This window comes from Hypanus sabinus, chromosome 6 (genome assembly GCF_030144855.1).
Source record: "Hypanus sabinus isolate sHypSab1 chromosome 6, sHypSab1.hap1, whole genome shotgun sequence".
Taxonomy (NCBI): Eukaryota; Metazoa; Chordata; class Chondrichthyes; order Myliobatiformes; family Dasyatidae; genus Hypanus; species Hypanus sabinus.
Window position 1 is genome coordinate 170,508,915 of NC_082711.1, and position 24,810 is coordinate 170,533,724.

The 24,810-nt window shown below is 41.9% G+C and overlaps 1 protein-coding gene across 10 annotated transcripts in view; it reads left to right on the forward strand.

Moving 5' to 3' along the window:
• nf1a (neurofibromin 1a) overlaps window positions 1–24,810 on the forward strand; it is a 357,260-nt gene that overhangs the window by 313,068 nt on the left and 19,382 nt on the right. For 4 of the 10 annotated variants that reach the window (XM_059973505.1, XM_059973510.1, XM_059973508.1 and 1 more), the window contains 8 exons: window positions 95–252; window positions 7,208–7,351; window positions 10,621–10,674; window positions 11,282–11,409; window positions 14,824–14,924; window positions 15,329–15,471; window positions 19,256–19,302; window positions 20,904–21,120. In XM_059973505.1, the coding sequence (XP_059829488.1) occupies window positions 95–252; window positions 7,208–7,351; window positions 10,621–10,674; window positions 11,282–11,409; window positions 14,824–14,924; window positions 15,329–15,471; window positions 19,256–19,302; window positions 20,904–21,120 (992 nt within the window). The remainder of the gene's footprint in view (window positions 1–94; window positions 253–7,207; window positions 7,352–10,620; window positions 10,675–11,281; window positions 11,410–14,823; window positions 14,925–15,328; window positions 15,472–19,255; window positions 19,303–20,903; window positions 21,121–24,810) is intronic. The other 6 variants (XM_059973511.1, XM_059973512.1, XM_059973513.1 and 3 more) reach the window with 3 other exon arrangements.

Here is a 24,810-nt window from a genome sequence, read left to right on the forward strand (position 1 = left end):
TTTAACAATACAAGCTGCTGTTGGATCTTAACAAGTTTTCAAATTTATCATCTCAGTGGAGAGATAACTATTTTTCTCTGCATTTTCTTTTTAGAGCTTTAAGAGAAAGTCAGCCATGGGTTTCACCCAAGATATCAGACAGATATTTGGCCGCTAACTACCCAACAATGGGGCAAATTAGCCCCAGGACTCGCAAGTCCATGAGCCTGGATATGGGGCAGCCTTCACAGGCTAACACCAAAAAGCTACTAGGTAAGGATCTGTATTGCTAGTACATTGTTTGTGTCCAGTGCTGATCTACTTCATATAAGACGCAAAGGGCTGATTAGAGACATTTCTTTCTCTGCCAAAGAAATAACATGTATTTTAGTGGACCTGCTTTTCACTGTATTCAGGATAAGAACAACAACAGCTGTCTCCTCTTGGTTCTTACGTTCAGTATGATCCTAGTTGACCTTCTACTGTGGTGTTATCTTCCTGAACTGACTACATCACAGATCTTGGCCTTGTAGAGCTCTAGGTTTGTAGATATTACCTTCAGAGACCAAGTCTCCACATTCCTCGTGGGTATCAAATTCCAATGGTTTACTATCCTTGAAAGAAGAAAGATTAGTTTTATTTGTCTCATGTACATCTAAACTTTGAAAGACAGAGTGAATTGTATCATTTTACATCAACTCAGGTCAGCAAGGTTTGCTGGGCAAGTGTCTTCTTGCTTCCGACACCAACAGAGAATGCCCACAACTCAGAATCAGGTTTAATATCACCAGCATATGTTGTGAAGTTTGCTAACTTTACAGCAGCAATACAATGAAACACACTATAAATAAATATGGAGAAAAAATGGAGATACATTAAATATATGTATTTAATGTAGAAGAAACCATTCCTGAATCACTGAGTGTGTGCTTTCAGGCTTCCGTACCTCCTTCCTGACAGTAACAATGAGAAAAGGGCCTGCCCTGCGTGGTGGGGATCCTTAATGATGGACGCTGCCTTCCTAAGGCACCACTCACTAACCTTGACCATATATCTCTGGAATGTGCGAGAAAACCCATGCAGTCACAGGGAATACATAAGAACATAGAAGTGGGCCATCTGGCCTGTCGAGCCTGCTCTGCCATTCAATAAGATCATGGCTGATCTGGCCATGGATTCATCTCCACCTATCTGCCTTTTCCCCATAGCCCTTAATTTCCTTACTATGCAAAAATCTATCCAACCTTGTCTTAAATGTACATGCAACAGTTTGGGCAGCCCGGTCAAAATTTCTGTTACTGTGAATAGCTAAGCGAGTAAAAGACGACCTGATTTCCAAAAGGCATAAAGGTAAAGATGACACATTCTTTAATATTTTAAGCAAGATTCTTTTTTTTATTTCCATCTTTTACAGTTTCAAAATAAAAAAAGGAAAACGGCCTGAAGCAAAAGTTTGGGCACCCTGCATGATCAGTACTTAGTAACACCCACTTTGGCAAGAATCACAGTTTGTAAACACTTTCTGTAGTCAGCTAAGAGTCTTTCAATTCTTGTTTGGGGGATTTTCGTCCATTCGTCCTTGCAAAAAGCTTCTAGTTCTGTGAGATTCTTGGGCTGTTCTCCATGCACTGCTCTTTTGAGTCTATCCACAGATTTTCGATGATGTTTTGGTCAGGGGACTGTGAGGGCCATGGCAAAACCTTCAGCTTGTGCCTCTTGAGGTAGTCCATTGTGGATTTTGAGGTGTGTTTAGGATCATTATCCTGTTGTAGAAGCCATCCTCTTTTCATCTTCTGCTGTTTTACAGATGGTGTGATGTTTGCTTCCAAAATTTGCTGGTATTTAATTGAATTCATTCTTCCCTCTACCAGTGAAATGTTCCCCGTACCACTGTCTGCAACACAAGCCCAAAGCATGATCGATCCATCTTCGTGCTTAACAGTTGGAACGGTGTTTTTTTCATGAAATTCTGCACCCATTTTTCTCCAAACATACCTTTTCTCATTGCAGCCAAAACATTCTATTTTAACTTCATTAGTCCACAGGACCTGCTTCCAAAATGCATCAGGCTTGTTTAGATGTTCCTTTGCAAACTTCTGACACTGGATTTTGTGGTGAGGGCGCAGGAAAGGTTTTCTACCGATGACTCTTCCATGAAGGTCATATTTGTGCAGGTGTCACTGCACAGTAGAACAGTGCACCACCACTCCAGAGTCTGCTAAATCTTCCTGAAGATTTTTTGCTGTTAAACAGGGGTTTTGATTTGACTTTCTAGCAATCCTATGAGCAGCTCTCTTGGAAAGTTTTCTTGGTCTTCCAGACCTCAAGTTGACCTCCACCGTTCCTGTTAACTGCCATTTCTTAATTACATTACGAACTAAGGAAACAGCTGCCTGAAAACACTTTGCTATCTTCTTATAGCCTTCCCCTGCTTTGTGGGCATCATTTATTTTAATTTTCAGAGTGCTAGGCAGCTGCTTAGAGAAGCCCATGGCTGTTAATTGTTGGGACAAGGTTTGAGGAGTCAGAGTATTTATAAAGCTCGTACTGAAAATTGTATCACCTGGCCTTTCCTAATGATGACTGTGAACAAGCCATAGCCCTAACAAGCTAATTAAGGTCTAAGATCTTGGTAAAAGTTATCTGAAAGCTCAAAACTCTTGGGGTGTCCAAACTTTTGCATGGTGCTCCTTTCCTTTCTTCACTCTAAAATTGTACAAAACAAAAATAATACACTAATCTTGCTAAAAATGTTGAAAAGAGTGTCTCATCTTTAACTTTATGACTTTTGGAGATGAGTTAATCTTCTACTCACTTAACTGTTCACAGTAACAGAAATTTTGACCGGGATGCCCAATCCTTTGCCTGCCACTGTATTTACCGAGGTAGCCTCCACTGCTTCATTGGGCAGAAAATTCTACAGATTCATCAGGGAAAAGCAGTTCCTCCTCATCTCCATCCTAAATCTATTTTCCCAAATCTTGAGGCTATGTCCCCAAGTTCTAATCTCACCTACCACTGGAAACAACTTTCCTACCTCTATTTTATCTATCCCTTTCAGTTGTTTTATGTTTCTATAAGAGCTCCTCTCATTCTTCTGAATTCCAGCAAGTAGAGTCCCAGGCGACTCAATTTCTCCTCATGGTCTAACCCCCTCATCTCTGGAATTAACCTAGTGTACCGTTTCCAAAGCTGGTAAATCCTTCTTCAAGTAAGGAGATCAGAACTATGAGCAGTTCTCCAGGTGCAGCCTCACCAGCGCCCTGTACATTTGCAGCATAACCTCCCTGCTCTTAAATTCAATCCCTCTAGCAATGAAGGCCAACATTCTATTTGCCTTCTTGATAACCTGCTGCACCTGCATTCCAGCCTTTGTGATTCATGCACCAACACTCCCAAGTCCCTCTGCACAGTAGCATGCTGTAATGTTTACTGTTTAAATAATAATCTGCTCTTTCATTTTTCCTTCCAAAATAGATGACCTCACATTTACCAACATTGTACTCCATCTGCCAAACCCTTGCCCACTCACTTAACCTATCTATATCTTCCTGCAGACTCTCCCTATCTTCTGCACAATTTGCTTTTCCGCTCAATTTAGTGTCATCAGCAAACTCCTTACAGGCAGTGGCGGGTTTTGAAGCCAGATCAGTGATCATAGGTACTGTAAAGCAATTGAGCTAAAATTTTTTCTACTTTGCTACCCTAGGAATTTCTCTCCTCAGTCCTGAAGGCTGGTGCCTTGTTTTCAGCCTCTGATTCCTGACCCAGACAGCCCAGCCTAGGGGAAACGTCATTTCTGTTCTATCCAGTCGAGCCCTGTAAAAAAGAAAATTGTGTTTTTCAGTGAGATTGCCTTTTGTTCTTCCAAACATGAGGGGATAGGCTCAGCCTGCTGAACCTCTTCAGTCTCTCCTCATACGAACATTTACCACCATCTAATGTTTCTCACTTCCCTGACTCCATCCCTCCCAACACCATTTCCTTACTGTATCAAAATACAGTAAAATATTTGGTTGTTTGGGATTACAGCCAATACACCCAGGATGTGCTGAGGGCAACATAACCATTTACGTTCCCAATTGAGGTACCTGCTCAGTGTACAAGGACAGTCAGTTCCCTCAGAATACCTAAGTAAACAACTTCACATTTTGCAACATAATATTCATTGCACTTGCCCATTCATTAGACTTGCATGTTCACATAATCCCAAAACTTCCTTTTCTCTAAAGAAGGCCATTTTTAGTTTTACAGATTAGCTTACTTGCAGTGAAATAAGTCATTTACGTCAACAACTAACACAGTCCAAGGATCGTGCTAGGGACAGCCCACAAGTGTCACCATGCTTCTAGCCCCAACGTAGCAAGCCCACAACTTACTCACCCTATCCCATACTGCTTTGGAAAGTGGGAGGACAGCAGAGCATCTGGATGAAACCCACATGGTCACGGGGAGAACGTACCAACACCTTATAGATAGTGGAAGGAATTAAACCCTGCTTTCTGGCGCTGTACAACATTATCCTAACCACTAAGCTGCTGTGCCACCCTAGTCACTCATCAGGTCTAGGCCAGAAATGTCGCCTGTTTATTGCTCTCCAATGATGCTTCCTGAACTCCTGAGTTCCTCCAGCATTTCCTGGGGGTTAGTCTGGATTTCCATCCAGCATCTGCAGGGTCTATTGTGTTCACTGGACTTTCTTAGTCTTGATCATTTGGCAGACAGGCGGACATTGATGCTGCCTGACCTGCAGAGTTCCTCCAGCATTTTGTGTGTGTTTCAATGTGACTAGTAGTGGGCAGCCATTGATCCCAGGGGATGACGGGTCTGCGCCTCTGGTGGACTGTGTCCTCTCCGGGGCGCAAGTCTGGGGGGGAAGATTTGAAGAACCGGCTGTTGCCCATGCAGCGGGTCCCCCCTCTCCGTGACAATGACGTAGTCTAAGGGAAGGACAAGCTCCAACCCAGCTTGGCACCAGTGTCATTGCAGAGGTTACCGGAGTGAAGTTTTAAGCAACATAAAGCTGCCTTTGGAACCCCGGCTCCAGATTTCTTCCTCGGGGTTTATTCCCAAAGCTTTTCCCATGAGTGGGTGTGGCTGCAAGGCAGCGGAGGTTTAAAATCAGAGTTTTCCTTCTCCTAGGTGGGCTGCTGTCCAAGGCTGACGAACCCCACCTGCCCGAAGCAACTGGTTTTGAGGCACCAGTGGTCTGCCTTTGCCCCTTCTCCTGTCAGTAGCAACAGTTCCGCTGGGCCTAGTAGCTAAGCCACATGTGAAGGCCAAGAGTTGAGCTCGGTTGTCAGGGGCCGTTAGAGACACACACCATTTAGAGCACTTTATAGGTAGTGGGAGCTTATCCCCACTACCACCCCTGGCTATGACAACCTTAGAAACCACAATGTCACTGTGCAATTGAGAATTAACAATTAATTAGAAATTGTTTTTCTAGTTAATACAAGGTCAGAGTGTCACTAGTAAAGCCAACATTTAATGGCCATCCCTAATTGTATTGGAATTGGTTTATTATTGTCACTAAGATACAGTGAAAAGCTTATCTTGGATACTGTTCATACAGATCAAACCACTCCACAGTGCATTGAGCTAGAACGAGGTAAGTCAATAACAGTGCAGGATAAAGTGTAACAACTGCAGGGAAAGTGCAGTGCAGGTAAATGATAAAGTGGAGGATCATAACGAGGTAGACGATGAAGCCAAAAGTCCATTCAGTGGTCTGATAGCAGTGGGATAGAAGCTGCCCTTGAGCCTGGTGGTATGTGCTTTCAGGGTTGTGTATTTTTTTTGCCCAATGGGAGAGAGGAGAAGAGGATATGTCCAAGGTGTTTGGGGTGAGTACATTTATTTATCAAGATCCAAGTGTTCTTCTTTCCCACACCCATGCCTTGGACAAACCCTCTTGATCAATGCTTCCCACCACTGGTGGTTCAAAGCAAGATTTTGCTTCCTGAAGCCCCTGCTGCTACTTATTACAGCACATGAACACGATTCAGTTTTGCTGCTTTTACACTTTTTTTCTGAAAGTTTAGCTTTGCTGGGAGGTGCTCAGCTCAGAGAAATTAAAGTAAAAGCAAATAGTGTGGTGAAACTGCGTGGGAGGAAATTTATGCCAAGCATCAAGAAGCATTAGATCAACTTGCTCCTCTCTCTCTCAAATTCAAGTTTAAGTTTATTGTCATTCAACCATATATATGTATAATCACCACGAAAACAACATTCCTTTGGACCACGGTACACAACATACTACATATAACTCACACACAACACTTTTAAGTATTATTACCATAAATAAATCGACAAATATATATCCCAGAAGACTGACATTTAGCTCAAGTTAAAAAGTAAACAGTATAATTCTACTGGTGCTTCATACGTGATGAGACCTAGGTGATGGCAGAGTGTTCATTGGTCTCATGGCCTAGGGGAGGAAGCTGTTTCCCATGCTAGCCATCTGCAGCGAGCTCTATACATCGTTGGATGAACGAGCAAGTAATTAAATGAAGGAGTTTTGTCGTCGGGAGAAGGATTCAGGACAGGTGTAGGCCATTTTATAAAATCATAGCCAAACTCATGACCGTTCTTATCGCTGAATTTCTTTGGATTAATAGATTAATTTTGCGTGAAAACAGAACATGTGGATATATTGTGATGCCATGTAGAAGTCTGATGATGAAGGGGAGGGGTGCTGCATCATGACAAGGGTGGGGTAGGAGGAGCTACATCAGGGTGAGCCATCAGCAGAAATATCAGCCAATCACACACTGCCTCCTTTGATATCTCTTCCCTTCTAATGACACATGGAGCAGTGGTTATTGATCTTCCACTATTTCTTAGATGAGAACAGCAGTGGTGACCATGGAGTACAGCTTTGGGTTTCTCCATATCTCAGTTAATGGAGGATTTTATTGCGCCTGTGAAACATGAACGTCTTTAATTTTTGCAGCATCTTTCATAGCCTGGAATTGTTGCAATAAGTTCTGCTGTTGTCTGTGTTGTCATAAAGGAAAGGCGGCCCTTAAATTGCACCCAGCTACCAGCCACGGGCAGTAACATGATAAATGAAATGGTGGTTGCTTTTGTTGATTGAGGGGTAGATATTGAGTGGGTTAGCAGGAAGTCAGTCCTGCAAAATCTTCATTTCTTTGTTTGTATTTTTATTGAGAAAGTTCTGCAACCCTGTGGCATTCCTTTTTTTGTGTTTAAAATTGAACAGGTGATGCCCGTTATCTTACAGGTACAAGGAAAAGTTTTGACCACTTAATTTCAGACAGTAAAGCGCCAAAGAGACAGGATGTGGACGCGGGGATTACTACTCCACCGAAGATGAGGCGCGTGGCAGAGCACGATTTTGATATGGGTAACTAGCCAAATATTTATGATCTTTCTGGCTTTTTCACTAAGCGGTAAGACATAGGAGCAAAATAGGCCATTCGACCCATCAAGTCTGCTGTGATGTTTGATCATGCCTGATTTATTTATCCTCTCAACCCCATTCTCCTGCCTTCTCTCCGTAACCTGTGACACCTTCACTAATTAAGTACATATCAACCTCTGCTGTAAACATACCTAATGACTTGGCCCGCCAAACCACACTGTGGCAATTGATCGACATAAAGGGATGTCCTTATATCCTGGGGCTGTGCCCTCTGGTCCTAGACTCTCCCACTATTGGAAACCTCTTCTCCATGTCTGCTCCATCTAGACCTTTCAATATTCGGTAGGCTTCAATGAGATTCCTCCATCATTTTTCTAAACTCCACCAAGTGCAAACCTAAAGCCATCATACACTCCTCATACATTAACCCTTTCATTCCTGGGATCATCCTTGTAAACCTGTACAGTCAGGAGAGGGCTGATTTCTGTTTTCTTTCAGACTTTTGCTCAAAATGTGAGATAAAAACTACCTTTTTGCAGTTTTAGAAAAACTTGACCTCGGTCAAAGTTTTGTCTCTTGGATCGAATTGCTGTATCTGTGTCCCACTGCCTCTGTTTTGACTAATTTTCAGAAATCCCAGTGATTTAACCTCAAACGTGGCACCTGTCAGGGATGCCCTATAAGTCCCTTTCTCCTTGATTTGGCTATAGAACCTTTGACGATAGCATTTCGAAATTGTCCTGAATTGACCGGGATTTGGAGAGGGGGTGTTGAGCATAAAGTTTCTCTTTATGCTGATGACTTATTACTCTTTCTCTCAAATCCATCTACATCCTTATCTCCAATGTTTTCACTTCTTGATCAGTTTAGCCAGATCTCTGGCTATAAACTTAATTTATATAAGAGTGAACTTTTCCCAATTAATAAAGAAGCACAAGAATTAACATTCCGTGATCTCCCTTTTAAAGTAGTTCATAATCAATTTACTTATCTTGAGATTACAGTCACAAGGCAGTTTAAAGATCTTTTTCGTGAAAACTTTGCCAATCTTTCATATACTATAAAAAAGAGTCTGTTGCAATGGTCACCTCTATCTATGTCTTTGGTAGGTCGTATTAATGTTGTTAAAATTTTTGTTCTCCCTAAACTTTTATATTTATTTCAATCAATCCCAATTTTTATTCCTAAATCTTTTTTTGATTCCTTAGACTCTATAATTTTGTCATATCTGTGGAAGAATAAGCGCTCTAGAATTAATAAAGTTTATCTTCAAAAATCTAAAAAAGAGGGTGGCATGGCTTTACCTAACTTTCGTTTATATTATTGGGCAGCCAATATACGTTGTGCTACCTTTTGGTCTTTTTTCCATGGCCAACCCGAGTGCCCTAATTGGGTGGCAATGGAGTTGAGCTCCACTAAAGAATTATCTATCTCTGCACTTCTTGGCTCTGTACTCCCCAGTAGTTTGTCCAGATTAATAGTTAATCCTCTTGTTAGACACACTTTGCATATATGGACTCAGTTTAGGAAATTTTATGGTTTCCATGGTTTTTCCTTTTCTAGCCCTATCTTACATAATCACCTTTTTTTACCTACTACGTATGACTCAGCATTCCATGATTGGTATAGGAAGGGCATTAGACATTTTAAAGATCTTTTCATTGATAATTGCTTCGCTTCTTTTCAAGAGCTCTCTGCTAAGTTCAATCTGCCCAATGCTCATTTTCTTAGATATCTCCAAATTAGACACTTCATTAATCCTTTAATTCCTAACTTCCCTGAAATGCCTGAGAAAAATGTTATGGACTTATTTCTTTCTATTAATCCACTAGGTAAAGGCTTAATATCATTTATTTGTGATAAATTAACAGCCTTACGACGTGCCCCTGTGGATAAAATTAAGATGGCATGTGAGCATGATTTAAGTACCTCCTTATCTGATGAGACTTGGGACTCAATTCTCAAATCGGTTAATTCAACCTCTCTTTGTGCTCACCATTGCCTTTTACAGTTTAAGATTGTTCATAGAGCCCATATGTCTAAATCTAAATTATCTCGATTTTACCCTAACATTAGTCCGCTTTGTGATAAATGCAAAAGGGGCGAGGCCTCTCTCATTCATATGTACTGGTTTTGTCCTAGCTTGGAGAAATTTTGGAAAGATGTCTTCATAACGTTATTGTATATTCTGAATCACCACCAAGAACCTAACCCTTTAATTGCTTTGTTCGGTTTCTGGGGTGAGACAGATTTACGTCTGAGTTCGACTAAGTGTCGAATATTATCTTTTGCCTCTCTCCTGGCTAGATGTTTAATCCTCCTTAGATGGAGAGATGATGCCCCGCCCAAGCATGCTCAATGGCTTAACGATATTATGGCCTGCTTAGACCTTGAAAAAATTCATTATTCAGTTCTTAATTCGGATTTAAAGTTCCATAAGGTCTGGGGACCTTTTATTGAGTACTTTCATAACCTTCCTCTTAACTAAGGTTTTTTTTCGGTCCCTTGCTTTCAGCTCCTTTTTTTTTGGTAGTAGGCATCAATATCTTCTGTTGCTAAGTGTATTTACAGTTTTGGGGGTTTGATTGTCCTGATTTATATTCTCTATATTGTGTTGTGGTTGGTCTGGAGTTTTTTTTTTGTTGCGGGGCTTGGGGAGGATACTAACTTTACATGTCTTCAATTTGGGTGCTTTCTCAATTATCTTTTTTTGTATCATATTATTATTGTATGTTTATTTTTGCACTGTATCAATGTTCTTCATTTTGATCTGGGGTCTTTTTACCTGTAGCAATGTAGAAAATGTATAAAAAACTAATTAAAAAAATGTGAGATAAAGAATGATATACTTAATTGCTCTTCTGTGCAATGTACCTTCTGCCTTCCCTAGTTTTCCCCAGAAGTCTTTTGGCTCCACTAAAGGTCAGCTAACTGGGCATCAAACCTAGTCTCATTTGTAGAGGGTAAATTCACAAGGTTCATAAACCTGCAACTTGGTTGTCCAACATGTGCCTCATTTTGGCTTTTGTTCTGAAGGAGTCAGAATCAAATTTATTATCACTGTCTTGAAATTTGGTGTTTTGTTGTAGCAGCATGGTGCAATGCATAAAAATTACTGTAGGATACAATAAGAAATATAAATAAATTGTGTAAAAAGAGAGCAAAATAGTGAGGTTGTGTTTGTGGATTGTTCTGAAATCAGAGGCAAAGGGAAAAAAGCAGTTCCTAAAACGCAGAGTGTGTGTTTTCAGGCTCTTGTACCTCCTCCCTGATGGTGGAAATGAGAAGAGGACATGTCCCAGAAGGTGAGGGTCATTCAGGATTGATACTGTCTCCTTGAGGCACCACCTTTCGAAGATATCCTCACTGGTGAGGAGACTCGTGCCCATAGTGGGGCACGTTATTATCGCCACTCCAGTTTCATTTTACATTGTCATCTCAGGATAATTCCTGACCTTGTTCTCAATTGCAAAGTAATATCGAAACACACACAAAATGCTGGAGGAACTCAGCAGCTCAGGCAATGGAAAAATGGAAATGGAACAAATAGTCAATATTTCAGGCCAAGATTCTTCTTCAGGACTGGAAAGGAAGGGGGAAGATGCCAGAATAAAAAGGTGGGGGGTGGAGAAGGAGGATAACTAGAAGGTGTTAAGTGAAGGCAGGTGGGTGGGAAAAATAAAGGACTGGAGAGGAAGGAATCTGACAGGAGAGGAAAGTAGACAAGGGAGAAAGGGAAGAGTAAGGACACGATGGAAGGTGATAGGCAGGTAAGAAGAGGTAAGAGGCCAAAGTGGAAACAGAAGAAGAGGGGAGAGAGGAGAATTTTGTTTCACCAGCAGGAGAAACCGATGTCCATGCTGTCAGGTCGGAGCAGTATTATAATACCTGATTGTACTTTCCTTAACTTAGAAACACAGCGGATATCCTCACAGCAGCACTCCCACTTGCGGAAGGTCTCGGTGTCTGAATCAAATGTGCTTCTGGATGAAGAAGTCCTCACTGACCCCAAGATCCAGGCCCTGCTACTCACCGTCCTGGTAGGCATACTTAACATTTGAACGTTGTTATGATGTTCAGTCAGGTTTGTGGGTCTGACGATTGACACAAAAAGTGCTCTCTGCGAATGAGTATACTATTCATTTATTTACAGACAGTAAAAATTCGACCAAAATTCATGTTCCCCAAGTTACAGGCAATACAAGGCTGAATATTCAGCAAATATCCATACATTCAACAAACATACTTAGTTAAAAGTGCGTGCAGATCATTCCTTCCCAGCGGTCACATTTGAAACAAAGGAGGAAGAGAGCAAGCCCCTTCCACCGGGTATTTGAAACTGGACACCAGGCATCTATCCAATGGGAAAGCAGCTGCACCATCTAAACTAACCCCTCATAATGGAAGCGGCTTTCGACGATCAGTCAAAGGACAGTCGGACGCTCCTTTTCTATTCTATCTGTTCCTCACTTCATTGCTCTTTAAATTTGCTGAGTAGAATAATTTTCTTTAAAACTAGCATGGCTCATCCCAAGAATAAATTGTTCTCCTGAGGCAGTTTGAGAATAGAAAAGAAATAATTTTGGGCAAGTTACAGGTCATTAGATATTTTATACACTTGAACTCAATTATATGCCATCCTTCTGTTTGAAATGAATGTCTTGTTTGTCCGAGTGCCTGCTGCAAAGTGGTACAGGAAACAGAATCAGATTTAATATCACAATGTTGTAGAATCTGTTATTTTTGTGGCTGCAGTACAGTGCCATACATAAAAAAGAATGAATCACAATAAGAAATCTACAGTATATCGAATATTTATTCTCAAAGTACAGATACGTCACCGTATACAGTCACAATGAACTTAAAAAACACAATAGAATTAATGAAAGACTGCCCCCAACAGGGCTGACAAACAGCCAATGTGAAAAAAAATCTAACAAGCTGTGCAAATACAGTGAGAAGAGAGCATGTTCTGGATGGTGGGGGTTCTTTGTGATGGGTGCTGCTTTCCCTGTGACGGACTGGGCTGTATCCATGACTTTTTGCAGGATTTTCCATTCAAGGGCATCAGCAGTTCCATACCAGGCTGTGATGCAGTCAGTCAACATACACTCCACCGCACATCTATAGAAGTTTGTCAAAGTTTTAGATTAGTTTATGTGTGTGTGTGTGTGTATATATATATATATATATATATATAAAATAATTAAATAAGTAGTGCAAGAAGAGAGGCAAAAGCAGTGAAGTAGTGTTCATGGGTTGCTTCATTGTTTATTCAGAAATCAGATAGTGGAACGGAAGAAGCTGTTCCTAGAATAATTGCTTATTAGTTTATGGCTAGGCTCAGTGCTTTACATCTTCTCTGTAAATGTTTGCTTTCTACAGATTATGGGGCCACTGTAGAGTAGCAGTTAGCATGGTGCTATTACAGCTCGGAGAGCTAGAGTTCGAAGTTCAGTTCTGACCCTGTCTGTAAGAAGTTTGTACGACCTTCCCATGAGCCTGTGGGTAATCTCCGGGTGCTCCAGTTTCCTCCCACAATCCAAAGATTTACGGGTTAGTAGGCTAATTGGTCATGGTAAATTGTCCTGTGATTGGGGCAAGGTTAAATAAGTGGGTTAGTAGGTGGTTCAGCTCATTGGGCCAGAAGGGCCTGTTCCATGCTGTTTTTCTAAACAAATTACAACTGATGCTTGATCTATACTTTCATAGTACATATACGATCTGGACATCTTGTTTAGTGTTGCCCCAAGGTGTAGTTTGTGAGGTAACCCTGGAGTGTAGTCAACCTACTCCTCCCCTGATTTTTTTTTATATAATGCACAAGTTCAATTACAGCTTTAGATCAATAAATTCCCAGGGTTGACAGTTATCACTGTCCTCTTCTCTGTCTCTTTTTCCTCCTCATTTTCTGTAAGAGAACCCTGCGTTCCACATAACGTTATATCTTTGGATTTATACCAAAACAGTTAAGTCTGTGGGATGTAACACACACACACACACACACACACACACAGTGCTGTAGAAAACTCAGCAGGTTAGACAGCATTTATGGAAGTAAATCAGACCGAGGCCCTTCTTCAGGGCTGGAAAAGAAGGGGGAAGAAAGCTGTCTCTTAACCAGAGTTTTGTGCAGTTTGAGTGAAGGCACCTATTTTCTTCGCTCCCAATGGAAGGCTGTCTCCTGAAAAGTCCATTTGATCCCTACATTACAGTCACTTGTAAACCTTAAATGAAGAACAATCCAAAATAAATCCCACCCTCCCATTATGTTTCTGTGCTGCTGTTACAGTTTGCGACAGTATTCTTTCCAAGCGTTTCAGCGGCGGTCAGGGACAGAGTGGAGCAACCGATTCTTAGAATCGAGTTGTAGAACGTTGCTGCCCTAATGGAGGCATATAGGATTAACGTGGATCTGACTTGTGAATTGTGTTATGTACAGAGCAAGGACGCCTACAGAGTAGTAGGATTAAACGTTTTTACTAAGTCACTTTAGCAATGGTACACACTGGGCAACTTACTGTCTGGGAGTTTTTGGCCTGCCTCCAATATTAGCCTTAAATTCTTCAAGGTTAGCAGGCTGTAATAATTTCCTGATTGGAAACTACCCTGAGGAAATTGGGATCTTCAGGTCTTTAGATGAGAGCATAAAAGTCATTGCTGAAATAGAACAACCTAAATTTTTGAGGGGCAAATATGCTCAAAGTGCTGGAAGAATCTTCTCGGCCCAAAACCTTGACTGTTTATTCCTCTCCACAGATGTTGTCTGACCTGTTGAGCTCCTCCAGCATGTTGTGTGTGTGTTGCTCAAGATTTACAGCATCTGCAAAATCCCTTGTGTTTAAATTTTGAACGACTTCAGTTTTTTTATATACCAGAGCGGCAACAATGCTGGAGGAGCTCAGTGGAGCAGGCAGCATCTATGGAGAGGAATAAACAGTTGACTTTTCTAGCTGAGACCCTTGGTTGGGACTGGAAGAGAAAGGGGCACAAACAAGAATAAGAAAGTGTTGGCGGGGAGCGGGGAAGGAGTGCAAGTTGGCAGGTGATTGGTGGACCTAGATAATGGGGAAGGTATGTGGGGGGATTCATAATCCAGCTGAGTTCTTTCATATGCAGCAGTGTACATTGAGATGTATATGAGTGGGTTTTTGAATTAATCCAAAGGTAAAATGTTTACTTTAAATTGTCTTGTCAGCAGGTTCTGTTATCTGGACAGCTTGTTTTTCAAATTTAGAGATGTGAATCATAGCACGTGATAAGCTTTATTTTCAAAACTGAGAGGAGAATAAGATTATCTAAACGAGCAGCCCTGAATTCAGTGATCTGTGTGGTGACCACTATTATCTGTAAACTTGACGTGAAGTAGTTATCTCATGGCACTTTTCTTTATAGATCAAGAATACATGGAAATCAATTTCAACCATCTAATGAGTTTGTGTTTTTCTCTAAAGGCTACATTGGTGAAACACACTACAGATGAGTTTGATCAGCGCATCCTGTACGAGTACTTAGCTGAAGCCAGTGTCGTCTTCCCCAAAGTGTTTCCCATTGTGTAAGTTCCTCTGTTGTTGCTTAACACCAGTCTGATCTTCAACTAGGCTCGAAATTGTAACCGTTGGAATGAGCGTTTAGTCGTCTCTAAGTATGTCAAGCCCCTCACCCACAAACATATCATTCACTAAAATGATTCAGAGAGTTGGAGTTTTTTTGAAAAGACTAATGTCTCTGTTTAGCAGAAGCATCTTGTGCATCCATCAAGTCAATCATCTTTTCAGAAAAAGCAACAAGTGCTGTGTTTTAAAGTTATTTGTAGGGCAGTTTTAAGGTTATGTTTACAGAAATAATCTAATAGATAGTGGCTTATTGCCATTTCCTAATGTGATATCATTGTCAACTATTAAATACATTTTAGACGCTGTTAGTAGATTCATTATTGTGTTTTTTTGTGCTACTTAGACACAATTTACTGGACTCCAAGATTAATACGTTGCTATCTCTATGCCAAGACCCCAATCTACTAAATCCCATACATGGGATTGTGCAGAGTGTGGTGTATCATGAAGAATCGCCGCCTCAGTATCAGCCAGCATATTTACAAAGTAAGTGGGCTTTACAGCTTCATTTCATTGTTTTGGAACGGAAACCTTCTCAGTGGGGGAGGGGAAGAGAGGGTGGTCTGGCAAAGTATAACATCTTGCTGAAAAATAGTCAAAGAACTTCCCCATTAATGATGTCTGTATAAAGCAGGGACCAAGGCATGGAAGTCAGCATGTTGTTGATTGCTGTCTTTATGCAGCCCATCGTGTGTTGCTTCACATGATAATAGATGTTTCCAGCATAGAATGGAAAAAGGTTTTTGTCACGTGTACATCACAATATACAATGAAATGATTTGTTTTGCATCGACGGCCAACACAGTCTGAGGACAGTGCTGGGGCAGCCCACAACTGTCGCCACACTTCCTTCACCAGCATAGCATGCCCACAACTCACGACCCCTAACCCCTACGTCTGGAGTGTGGGATGAAACTGGAGCACCTGGAGAAACGCACGTGGTCACGGGGATAACGTACAAATGACAATGGCAGTATTTGAGCTCTAATCGGTGATCATTGGTGCTCTGAGGCACTGCGCTAACCACTATGCTATCATGCTGGCCCCTGAGGTCCATTGTGTCCCCTTGATTCTCCAGTAAGAATTCACGCTACCAACTGAAATTCATGAGCTTGAGTGTAACGAAACACAGATGGCATTGGTTGGCTTGTTCGACGAAACCAGATCTGATGTCGCTTCTTCATGAACCTAGAATCAGCCCCAGACTAGTCTACCTTGGTGTAAATCTCTTTTGAATTCTAAGGATGTTATTACAAATTGGCCATTACAGTGTTAAGGTTTCACAGCACAGAAACGGGCCCATCTGCACTGGTCATCTGTTTGATGCAAAAGGCAGGATCTCCCAGTGGCAACCCATTTCAAATCAGCTTCCCATTCCAACATGTCTGTGTCTCCTCTGCAGCCACCATGAGGCCACGTTCAGACTGGAGTAACACCTCATATTCTGTCTGGGTAGCCTCCTAATTGACGGCATGAGCTTCAATTTCGCTAGCTTCTTCCCCCTCCCGCCCCCCCCCCCCAATCTTTTTCCATTCCCTATACTGGTCACCCTCTCAGTCCCTTCCTCACCTACCTATCACCTCCCTCTGGTTCCCCACCCCTCCTTCCCTTCTTCCATGGGCCACTTCCTCTCCTACCAGGTGCTGCCTTCTTCAGGATTTAACCTCTTCCACGTATCCACCTTCCAGCTTCTCACTTCATCCCCCCACACCACCCACCCTCCCACTCACCTGGTTTCACCTGTCACCTGCCAGCTTGTGCTCCTTCCCTTCCACCACCATCTTATTCTTGCTTCTTCCTCCATCTTTTCCAATCCTGATGAAAGGTCTCGGCCCAAAATGGTGATTGTTTGTTCCCCTCCATATTGCTTGACTCGCTGAGTTCCTCCCACAGTCCAAAAGACGTACTGCTTTGTCAATTAATTGGTCATTATAAATTGTCCTGTGATTAGGAGATTGGGGGATTCTTGGGTGGTGTGGCTCGAAGAGCCTATTCTACACTGTATCTCAATTAATAAATAAATAAAATTTGTGTGTGTGCCTATCTACACTAATTCCATATAGCTGCACTAGCACCATATCATTATACACCTTTCCTCTTCAAGTGCTTGTCTTAATGCCACTTAAACATAGTAATTGTGTTGGATTCTTCCACCACATCTGGCAGCACTTTCAAGATATCGATCACTTTCTGTCTAAGAGAGAAGCTTACCCCTCAAATCCCTTTGAAACTCCTTTCTTTCGCTTTAAACCAACACTACCTTGTTTTCGTTCTTCCCCGTGAAAGCCATATAGAAACCACTACAGATTCACTAAGAGCTGGCACGTGTTGTTGGCCTTGCTCCAAGTAGGAAGGAACTAGATCATTAAGATGGAGAAGATTCCATGACATTAGTTGGATTACCAGAGATCTTTGGAAGCATTGTACTGTCAGTTGAGCTATTAACAAATACATTCTTTATACAGTAACAAAGCCATGGTTCTCAGTTTTATGACTCCTCACATAAATGCTGGATGGAACACAAAAGTCCACTGTAAACTGAATTGGATGTTATATGAGCTTTGTTGCTGAATATCCAGATGAAAATTAAAGCCAAACAAAATTCAAAAACAAGAAAAAACCTGCAGATGCTGGAAACCCAGGCAACACACACAAAATACTGGAGGAACTCTGCCTGCCAGGCAGCATCTATGGAAAAAAGTGCAGTCAGGGGTCTTGGCCCAAAATGTCGACTGTACTTTTTTCCTTAGATGCTGCCTGGCCTGCTGAGTTCCTCCAGCATTTTGTGTGTGTTACCAAACAAATTTGTTTCCTATGATCGGAGATGGGGGTCTAGGACCAGAGGACACAACCTCAGAATAGAGGAACGTACATTTAGAATAAAGATGAGGAGGAATTTCTTTAGCCAAAGGGTGGTGAATCTGGCTGTGGAGGCCAAGTCAATGGGTATACTTGACAGACAGACAGACATATTTTATTGATCCTGAGGGAATTTGGGTTTCATTACAGTCGCACCAACCAAGAATAGTGTAGAAATATAGACATAAAACCATAAATAATTAAATAATAATAATGATAATGCCAAGTGGAAATTAGTCCAGGACCAGCCTATTGGCTCAGGCCTATCAGCCTATAGTCCGACACTCCGAGGAGTTATAAAGTTTGATGGCCACAGGCAGGAATTGACTTCCTATGAAGCTCAGTGTTACGTCTCGGTGGAATGAGTCTCTGGCTGAATGTACTCCTGTGCCTAACCAGTACATTATGGAGTGGAAGGGAGACATTGTCCAAGATGGTATGCAACTTGGACAGCATCCTCTTTTCAGATACCACCGTCAGAGAGTCCAGTTCCACCCCCACAACATCACTGGCCTTGCGAATGAGTTTGTTGATTCTGTTGGTGTCTGCTACCCTCAGCCTGCTGCCCCAGCACACAACAACAAACATGATAGCACTGGCCACCACAGACTCGTAGAACATCCTCAGCATCATCCGGCAGATGTTAAAGGACCTCAGTCTCCTCAGGAAATAGAGACGGCTCTGACCCTTCTTGTAGACAGCCTCAGTGTTCTTTGACCAGTCCAGTTTATTGTCATTTCGTATCCCCAGGTATTTGTAATCCTCCACCATGTCCACACTGACCCCTTGGATGGAAACAGGGTCACTGGTGCCTTAGCCCAACTCAGGTCCACCACGAGCTCCTTAGTCTTTTTCACATTAAGCTGCAGATAATTCTGCTCACACCATGTGACAAAGTTTCCCACCGTAGCCCTGTACTCAGCCTCATCTCCCTTGCTGATGCATCCAACTATGGCAGAGTCATCAGAAAGCTTCTGAAGATGGCAAGACTCTGTGTTGTAGTTGAAGTCCGAGGTGTAGATGGTGAAGAGAAAGGGAGACAGGACAGTACCCTGTGGAGCCCCAACCTGTGGATTTAAGGCACAGGTTGATAGGTTCTTGATTAGTCAGGGCATGAAGGGTTACAGGGAGAAGGCGGGAGATTGGGGCTGAGATGGAAGTGCATCAGCCATGATGAAATGGGGGAGCAGATTCAATGGGCCAAATGGCATAATTCTGCTTCTATGGTCTTATGGTCTAAAAAGTTCAATACAGAATTATTTGAGGTGCATCTGAAGTATATCCTTGTAGATAATGAATCAAGAGCAACTCTAGGGGTAATGAACACTCTAATCTTGATTGGTACACTAATTAATACCAAGATTTGAATTGCTTTCTTTTTGTAATTATTTTTCTTGCCTCACTATTTCAGGTTTTGGTTTCAATGGACTTTGGAGATTCGCAGGATCTTTCTCTAAGGTGCGACTGAAACTCTTTTGAAGCATCTTTTAAGTACTTTTGTTTTAGACTTTGCAATGACTCTCTGCATCAGTAGCAAATAGATACAGTGGACAAAATATTATTAAGTGATAATGTTCATTACTTTTAATGAGATGGTTTTGGGTGAAACATTATTAAAGAAATATTAATTAAAAATTAATCCAATCAAAACTGTTTATAGATGACTTATTTCATGGGCTCCAGATTTTCTAGAAAACCTTGCAGTTAAGTACGTTTGAAGACATAGATATCACTTCAGCCAATTTGTACACACTGTGAAGTTGTGCAGTCATGTGCTCCATAGGATATATTGGCTGTGGAGCAAATTTAGTTGGAACTCCACTGGTTGACCTATGGGAAGAGTTGAATCAAACTTGGGTTGTATTCTTTGATTTTGGACTGTAATGTGGTGATTTAGTTCTAGTCTTCCAGGTATCACAAGGAACTGATGACATAGATAGAATGAAACCATTTCCACCTAACGTGGGATCTAGGGGATGAGAATGAGAAGTGTGGCTGATAAATGTAAAGTCAGGGGAGGAGAAGAGAAGAGGGGAAGAAGGGGTGGCATGGTAGCATAGTGGTTAGCTCAGTGCTTTACAGTACAGGCTACCTGGGTTTAATTCCCGTCTCTGCCTGTAAGGAATTTGTACATTCACAGATCACCCATAATTTCAGTGAGGGATAGAAAGGGACTGAGTAGTTTGCTTCTAAGGCCTAAACAGAGTGGACGTGGACAAGATGTTTCCAAAAATAGGAGAGTCTGTGAACAGAGGGCACTGCCCCAGAATACAGGAACATCCCTTTAGAACAGAGGTAGGGTAATTTATTTAACTCGAGGGCAGTGAATCAGATGGCGGTGGAGCCCAAATTATTGGGTATAATTAAAGTAGAGGTTGATAGGTTCTGGATTAGTAAGGGTGTCAAAGGTTACGGGAAGAGGTGGGAAAATGGAGCTGAGAAGGGTAATAAATCAGCCGTGATCAAATGGTGGAGGTGACTCAATAAGCCGAGTGGCCTAATTCCACTCCACGTCTTCTGTCTTCTGTCCCTTTCTCTAATAAATATAACTGCACTTATGACGTAATGCTGGAGTTGTTTGGAATGAAGTTAAGAACCTGGCTGAATTTTTTGCACAGTGGCTCCAGTTAATATGCTTCTGCAGATACAGATGGGGCAGCAAGTCCTACTTCCAAATCGTAAACCATCCATGCCTCCCCTCCCCTCCCCTGAAGCTCCCCGTGTTTCTAAACCATTGGTGCTGTTCCAGTCCGCCCAGCTGCCAGCGTTGCTGTCACAGTAACCACAAAGTGAAGAGTTTTCATGTAATTCAAGCCTTGGTGCAAAGATTATACCATACAAAAAATTTATACAGCTCAACAAATGTTTTCTCTCGTTTCTCCCGATATATAATAGAGCTGTTACTTTGAGCAAACATTGCTTCCCCTGTAGACTTAACACCTTTCATTTGTTTGAATTGTTCTGCTGAGATGTAGTTCTCTAATTTTAAATATGATTTGGATCCTCCTCGAAGCCTTTGATTTTAACTATATTCCTCTGATGTTTATCCTGTCGCACAGCAAACCCAGATCCCGGACTACGCCGAGCTGATTGTGAAGTTTCTGGATGCATTAATCGACACGTATTTGCCAGGAATAGATGAAGAATCCACTGAGGAGTCCCTGCGCACACCGACCTCTCCCTACCCACCCCCTGTCCAAAGCCAGCTTAGCATTACTGCCAACTTAAACCTCTCGAATTCCATGACCTCACTGGCAACCACCCAGCATTCTCCTGGTGAGTGAGATACTCTTCAAGCTTGTTTCATGTCATTTCCTGCACACAACTGTAAAGGTCAACAAAATCATCGTTACTTTGGATCCAATGCAGCACCAAAAGAAACACAATAGGATAAAGAACACAATAAATATAATTACATTAGATAGCTTATATACATAGTTTGATTGTACATCTGTAAAGTGACGCTATGCACAGGAGTGTTTGTACATAAGGTGACTGACAGTAAATGATTAAGTAATGGTGGTGGGGGGAGTGGAGGGGTGCATTAGTGGGTAAACGTGTGGATCAAATCTGGTGGTTCTGGTGTGAAGCTACTGATGGAAGTGGGACAAACAGCCCATGAGCAGGGTGCTTCATGTTGTTTCTGACCTTTATCTGGCACCTTTCTGTTTATAGGTGGGTGGGCTAGTGCTGGTCTTTCCATCGATGGAAATTACCTGAACTGATCCATGCTCAACTATATTGAAAATCAATGGCAACGATTTTCGATTCCAATATAATCTTTAGCAGTGTCTACTCCCTTCCTGGACACTCACAATCTAACTGGTAGAACATGGGCATAAGCAGTTTATATAATGAGGGACATACACATGGGATGTGGTCCATCTTTATTGTGGGCAGTTTTGGGCTCCTTATCTAAGGATTAGGTGGTGGGATGGAGCTATAATCAATCTGTGTATATTATCTATCTTATGTAATTATATTTATTGTGTTGTTTTATTATTGTGTTTTTTCTGCTGCATTGGATCTGGAATAATAATTATTTTGTTCTCCTTTACACTCGTATATGGTACTCCTTCCCTCCACCAGCCTGCAGGTCACCCTTGGGCAAGGTGTAGCACCTTCTTAGCCCCTGATCAGGGTCACTTGAAGCCATGGGAGCAGGTGGAGGATGGTTGTATGAGCAGCTGGTGCACATCACAAGTCCCGGTTATATGACCATTGACACCAGGAAGACAATCTCCAAAGAGTATTGATAATAGGTGGGTTAACCTGCCTTGTAAAGACATTGCCCAGAAGAAGGCAATGGCAAACCGCTTGCGTAGAAAAATTTGCCAAGAACAATCATGGTTGTAAAACCATGCTCACACATGCCATACGACAAGGTACATGATGATGATGACCTAAGGATGCACTGGCATTGGAGATAATCCAGAGGAGGTTCACAAGAAAGATCCCAAGAATGATAGATGAGGAGCGTTTACTGGCTCTGGGCCTATACTCACTGGAGTGTACAAGAATGAGGGTACTTTCGGTGGAACCTGTTGAATATTAAAAGTCCTAGATAGAATGGGTGTGAAGCAGACGTTTCCAAAAGTGGGGAAGTCTAGGACCAGGGGGCATAGACTCAGAATAAAAGGATGTCCTTTTAGAACAGAGATAAGGAGAAATTTCTTCAGCCAGAGGGTGGTGAATATGTGGAATTCATTGCCATAGATGGCTGTGGAGGCCAAGTCATTGGGTATATTTAAAGCAGAGGTTGATAGGTGCTTGATCAGTAAGGACATTAATGGTTACGGGGAGAAGGCAGGGAAATGTGGTTGAGAGGGAAAATAAATCAGCTGGGATCATATGGTGACACATACTCAATGGCCAAATGGCCTAACTCTGTTGCAGAGTCTTATGGTCTTACTTAGTGAACAGAGTACATCTTAGATTGTTTTCTTTTTCTCAATTAGCTTTTGGGTGTTAATTCAAGTTGCGCACACATTTTTTAAGTAATTTTTTTAGCTGTACCTAGTTGGAGGCTTAAGAAAGCAGGAAGGTTCAATTCTCTTCCCACTGATATCTGATAAATAGCTCTCAGAGCACAGCAGAACTATGGTGAAAAGATGCTGTTCTTAAAATCCATTAATTATAAATAGTTCGATTACCACAGGTTTTGCATACACATTTGCTGAAACCTGTTATTTTTATAATGCATAATTTTTAACTTGAATCTCCAGGTGGAAGGTCCAAGGGTTGTCACCCAGGTTCTGGTTATTCCAAAAGTGGCAAATTTAAGTGATTGCGGTGGAGGGAGGTCAATCCTTCCCAGTTTCACTTCTGGTATTTCTTCTGAATCTGCCCTTTCTGCCTGGTTTCAATCCATGTTGTATTTGATTTTTATCCGTCACTTTATTAAGCATGGACTAAAACTTACTCTTGTTCCATTTTTCCTCCCTCGTCTCCTCCGGCTGTGTGTTAATGTCATTTTGGCCAGCGTACAAACAATCCCCAACATTACCGCATGTGAGGCCTTCTGCTGGTGAAATTCTCTGGTACAGATGAAAACTATAGCGTGGGCATTCCAAAGTTGCCTGAATTCACTATAGTTTTTAAAAATTAGAAATGTGGATGATTTAGTAGAACGTGCTGCAAAGTAGTTTATATTTGTGGTAGTGTTAAGCTCTTGTAGATGGGAGCTGAGTGTCAGCAAATAGAACCTCATTATATTTAGTCTTTTCTCCTTTGTTTGTTCCAGCATCTCTTTCAGCATTGTATTAGCTTTTCAAAGTTCAAAGTAAATTTATTATCAAGGTTCTGTTGTAGATGGCATCATACACCACACTGAGATTCATTTTCTTGCAGGCATTTACAAGGAAAAAAGAATAACAATAACAATTTTACATGAATCTACATAAGCAAAGGATGATGCACACCAATGTGCAAAAGAAGACAAATAGTGCAAGTAAATATTTGGCAGCACGGTAGATTAGCAGTTAGCATAATGCTTTACAGCGCCATCAATTACCAATTGGGATTCGATTCCCGTCGCCGCCTGTATTGAGATTGTGTGTTCTTCCCATGACCGCGTGGGTTTCCTCCGGGTGCTCCAGTTTCCTCCCACCTTCTGAAGACATACCAGAGATCGGGTTTGCAAGTTGTGGGCATGCTATGATGGCTCCATAAGCATGCCGACACAATCGTTGCTCACCCGATTTGATGCAAACGACACATTTCTCTGCACATTTTGATGTACGTGTGACAAAGCTAATCTTATAAATAAAACGGAGAGAATGAGTTGTAGGGTGTCCTTGAAAGTGAGTCTATAGTTCGAAGAATCGGTTCAGAGTAGTGGTGAATTACGTTATCCACGCTGGTTCAGGTTGTAGGGTAATAATGGTTCCTGAACCTGGTGGAGTGGGACCTAGGGCTTCTGTACCTGCTGCTTGATTGTAGCAGTGAGAAGAGAACATGACCTGGATGGCGGAGGTCGTTGACGATGGATGCTGCTTTCCTGCGACAGCATTCCATGTAAATGGACTTAGTAGTTGGGAGGGCTTCACCTGTGACGGACTGGGCTATATCCGTCCCTTTCTGCCATGATGCAACCAGTTAGGATACTCTCCACTGTACAGCTAAAGAAGTTTGTCGAAGTTTTTGTTAACGTGCTGAATCTATGCAAGCTTCAAGGAAAGGAAAGGTGATGTCTTTGTGATGACACTGAAGAGTTAGTCACAGGACAAATCCTCTGGTGTGATAACGCCAAGGGACTCAAAGTTACTGACCCTCTTTACCTTCGTTCCCCTAATAAGGACTGGCTCATAGACCTCCAGCTTCTTCCCCCTGTACTCATTAATCAGTTCATTGGTTTTGCTGACGTTAAGTGAGAGGCTCTTGTTGTGATACTGCTTAACTAGATTTTCAATCTCCCGTAACCCATCTTCATTAAACACTGCCTAAATAACTATTTAAGGTATGCTT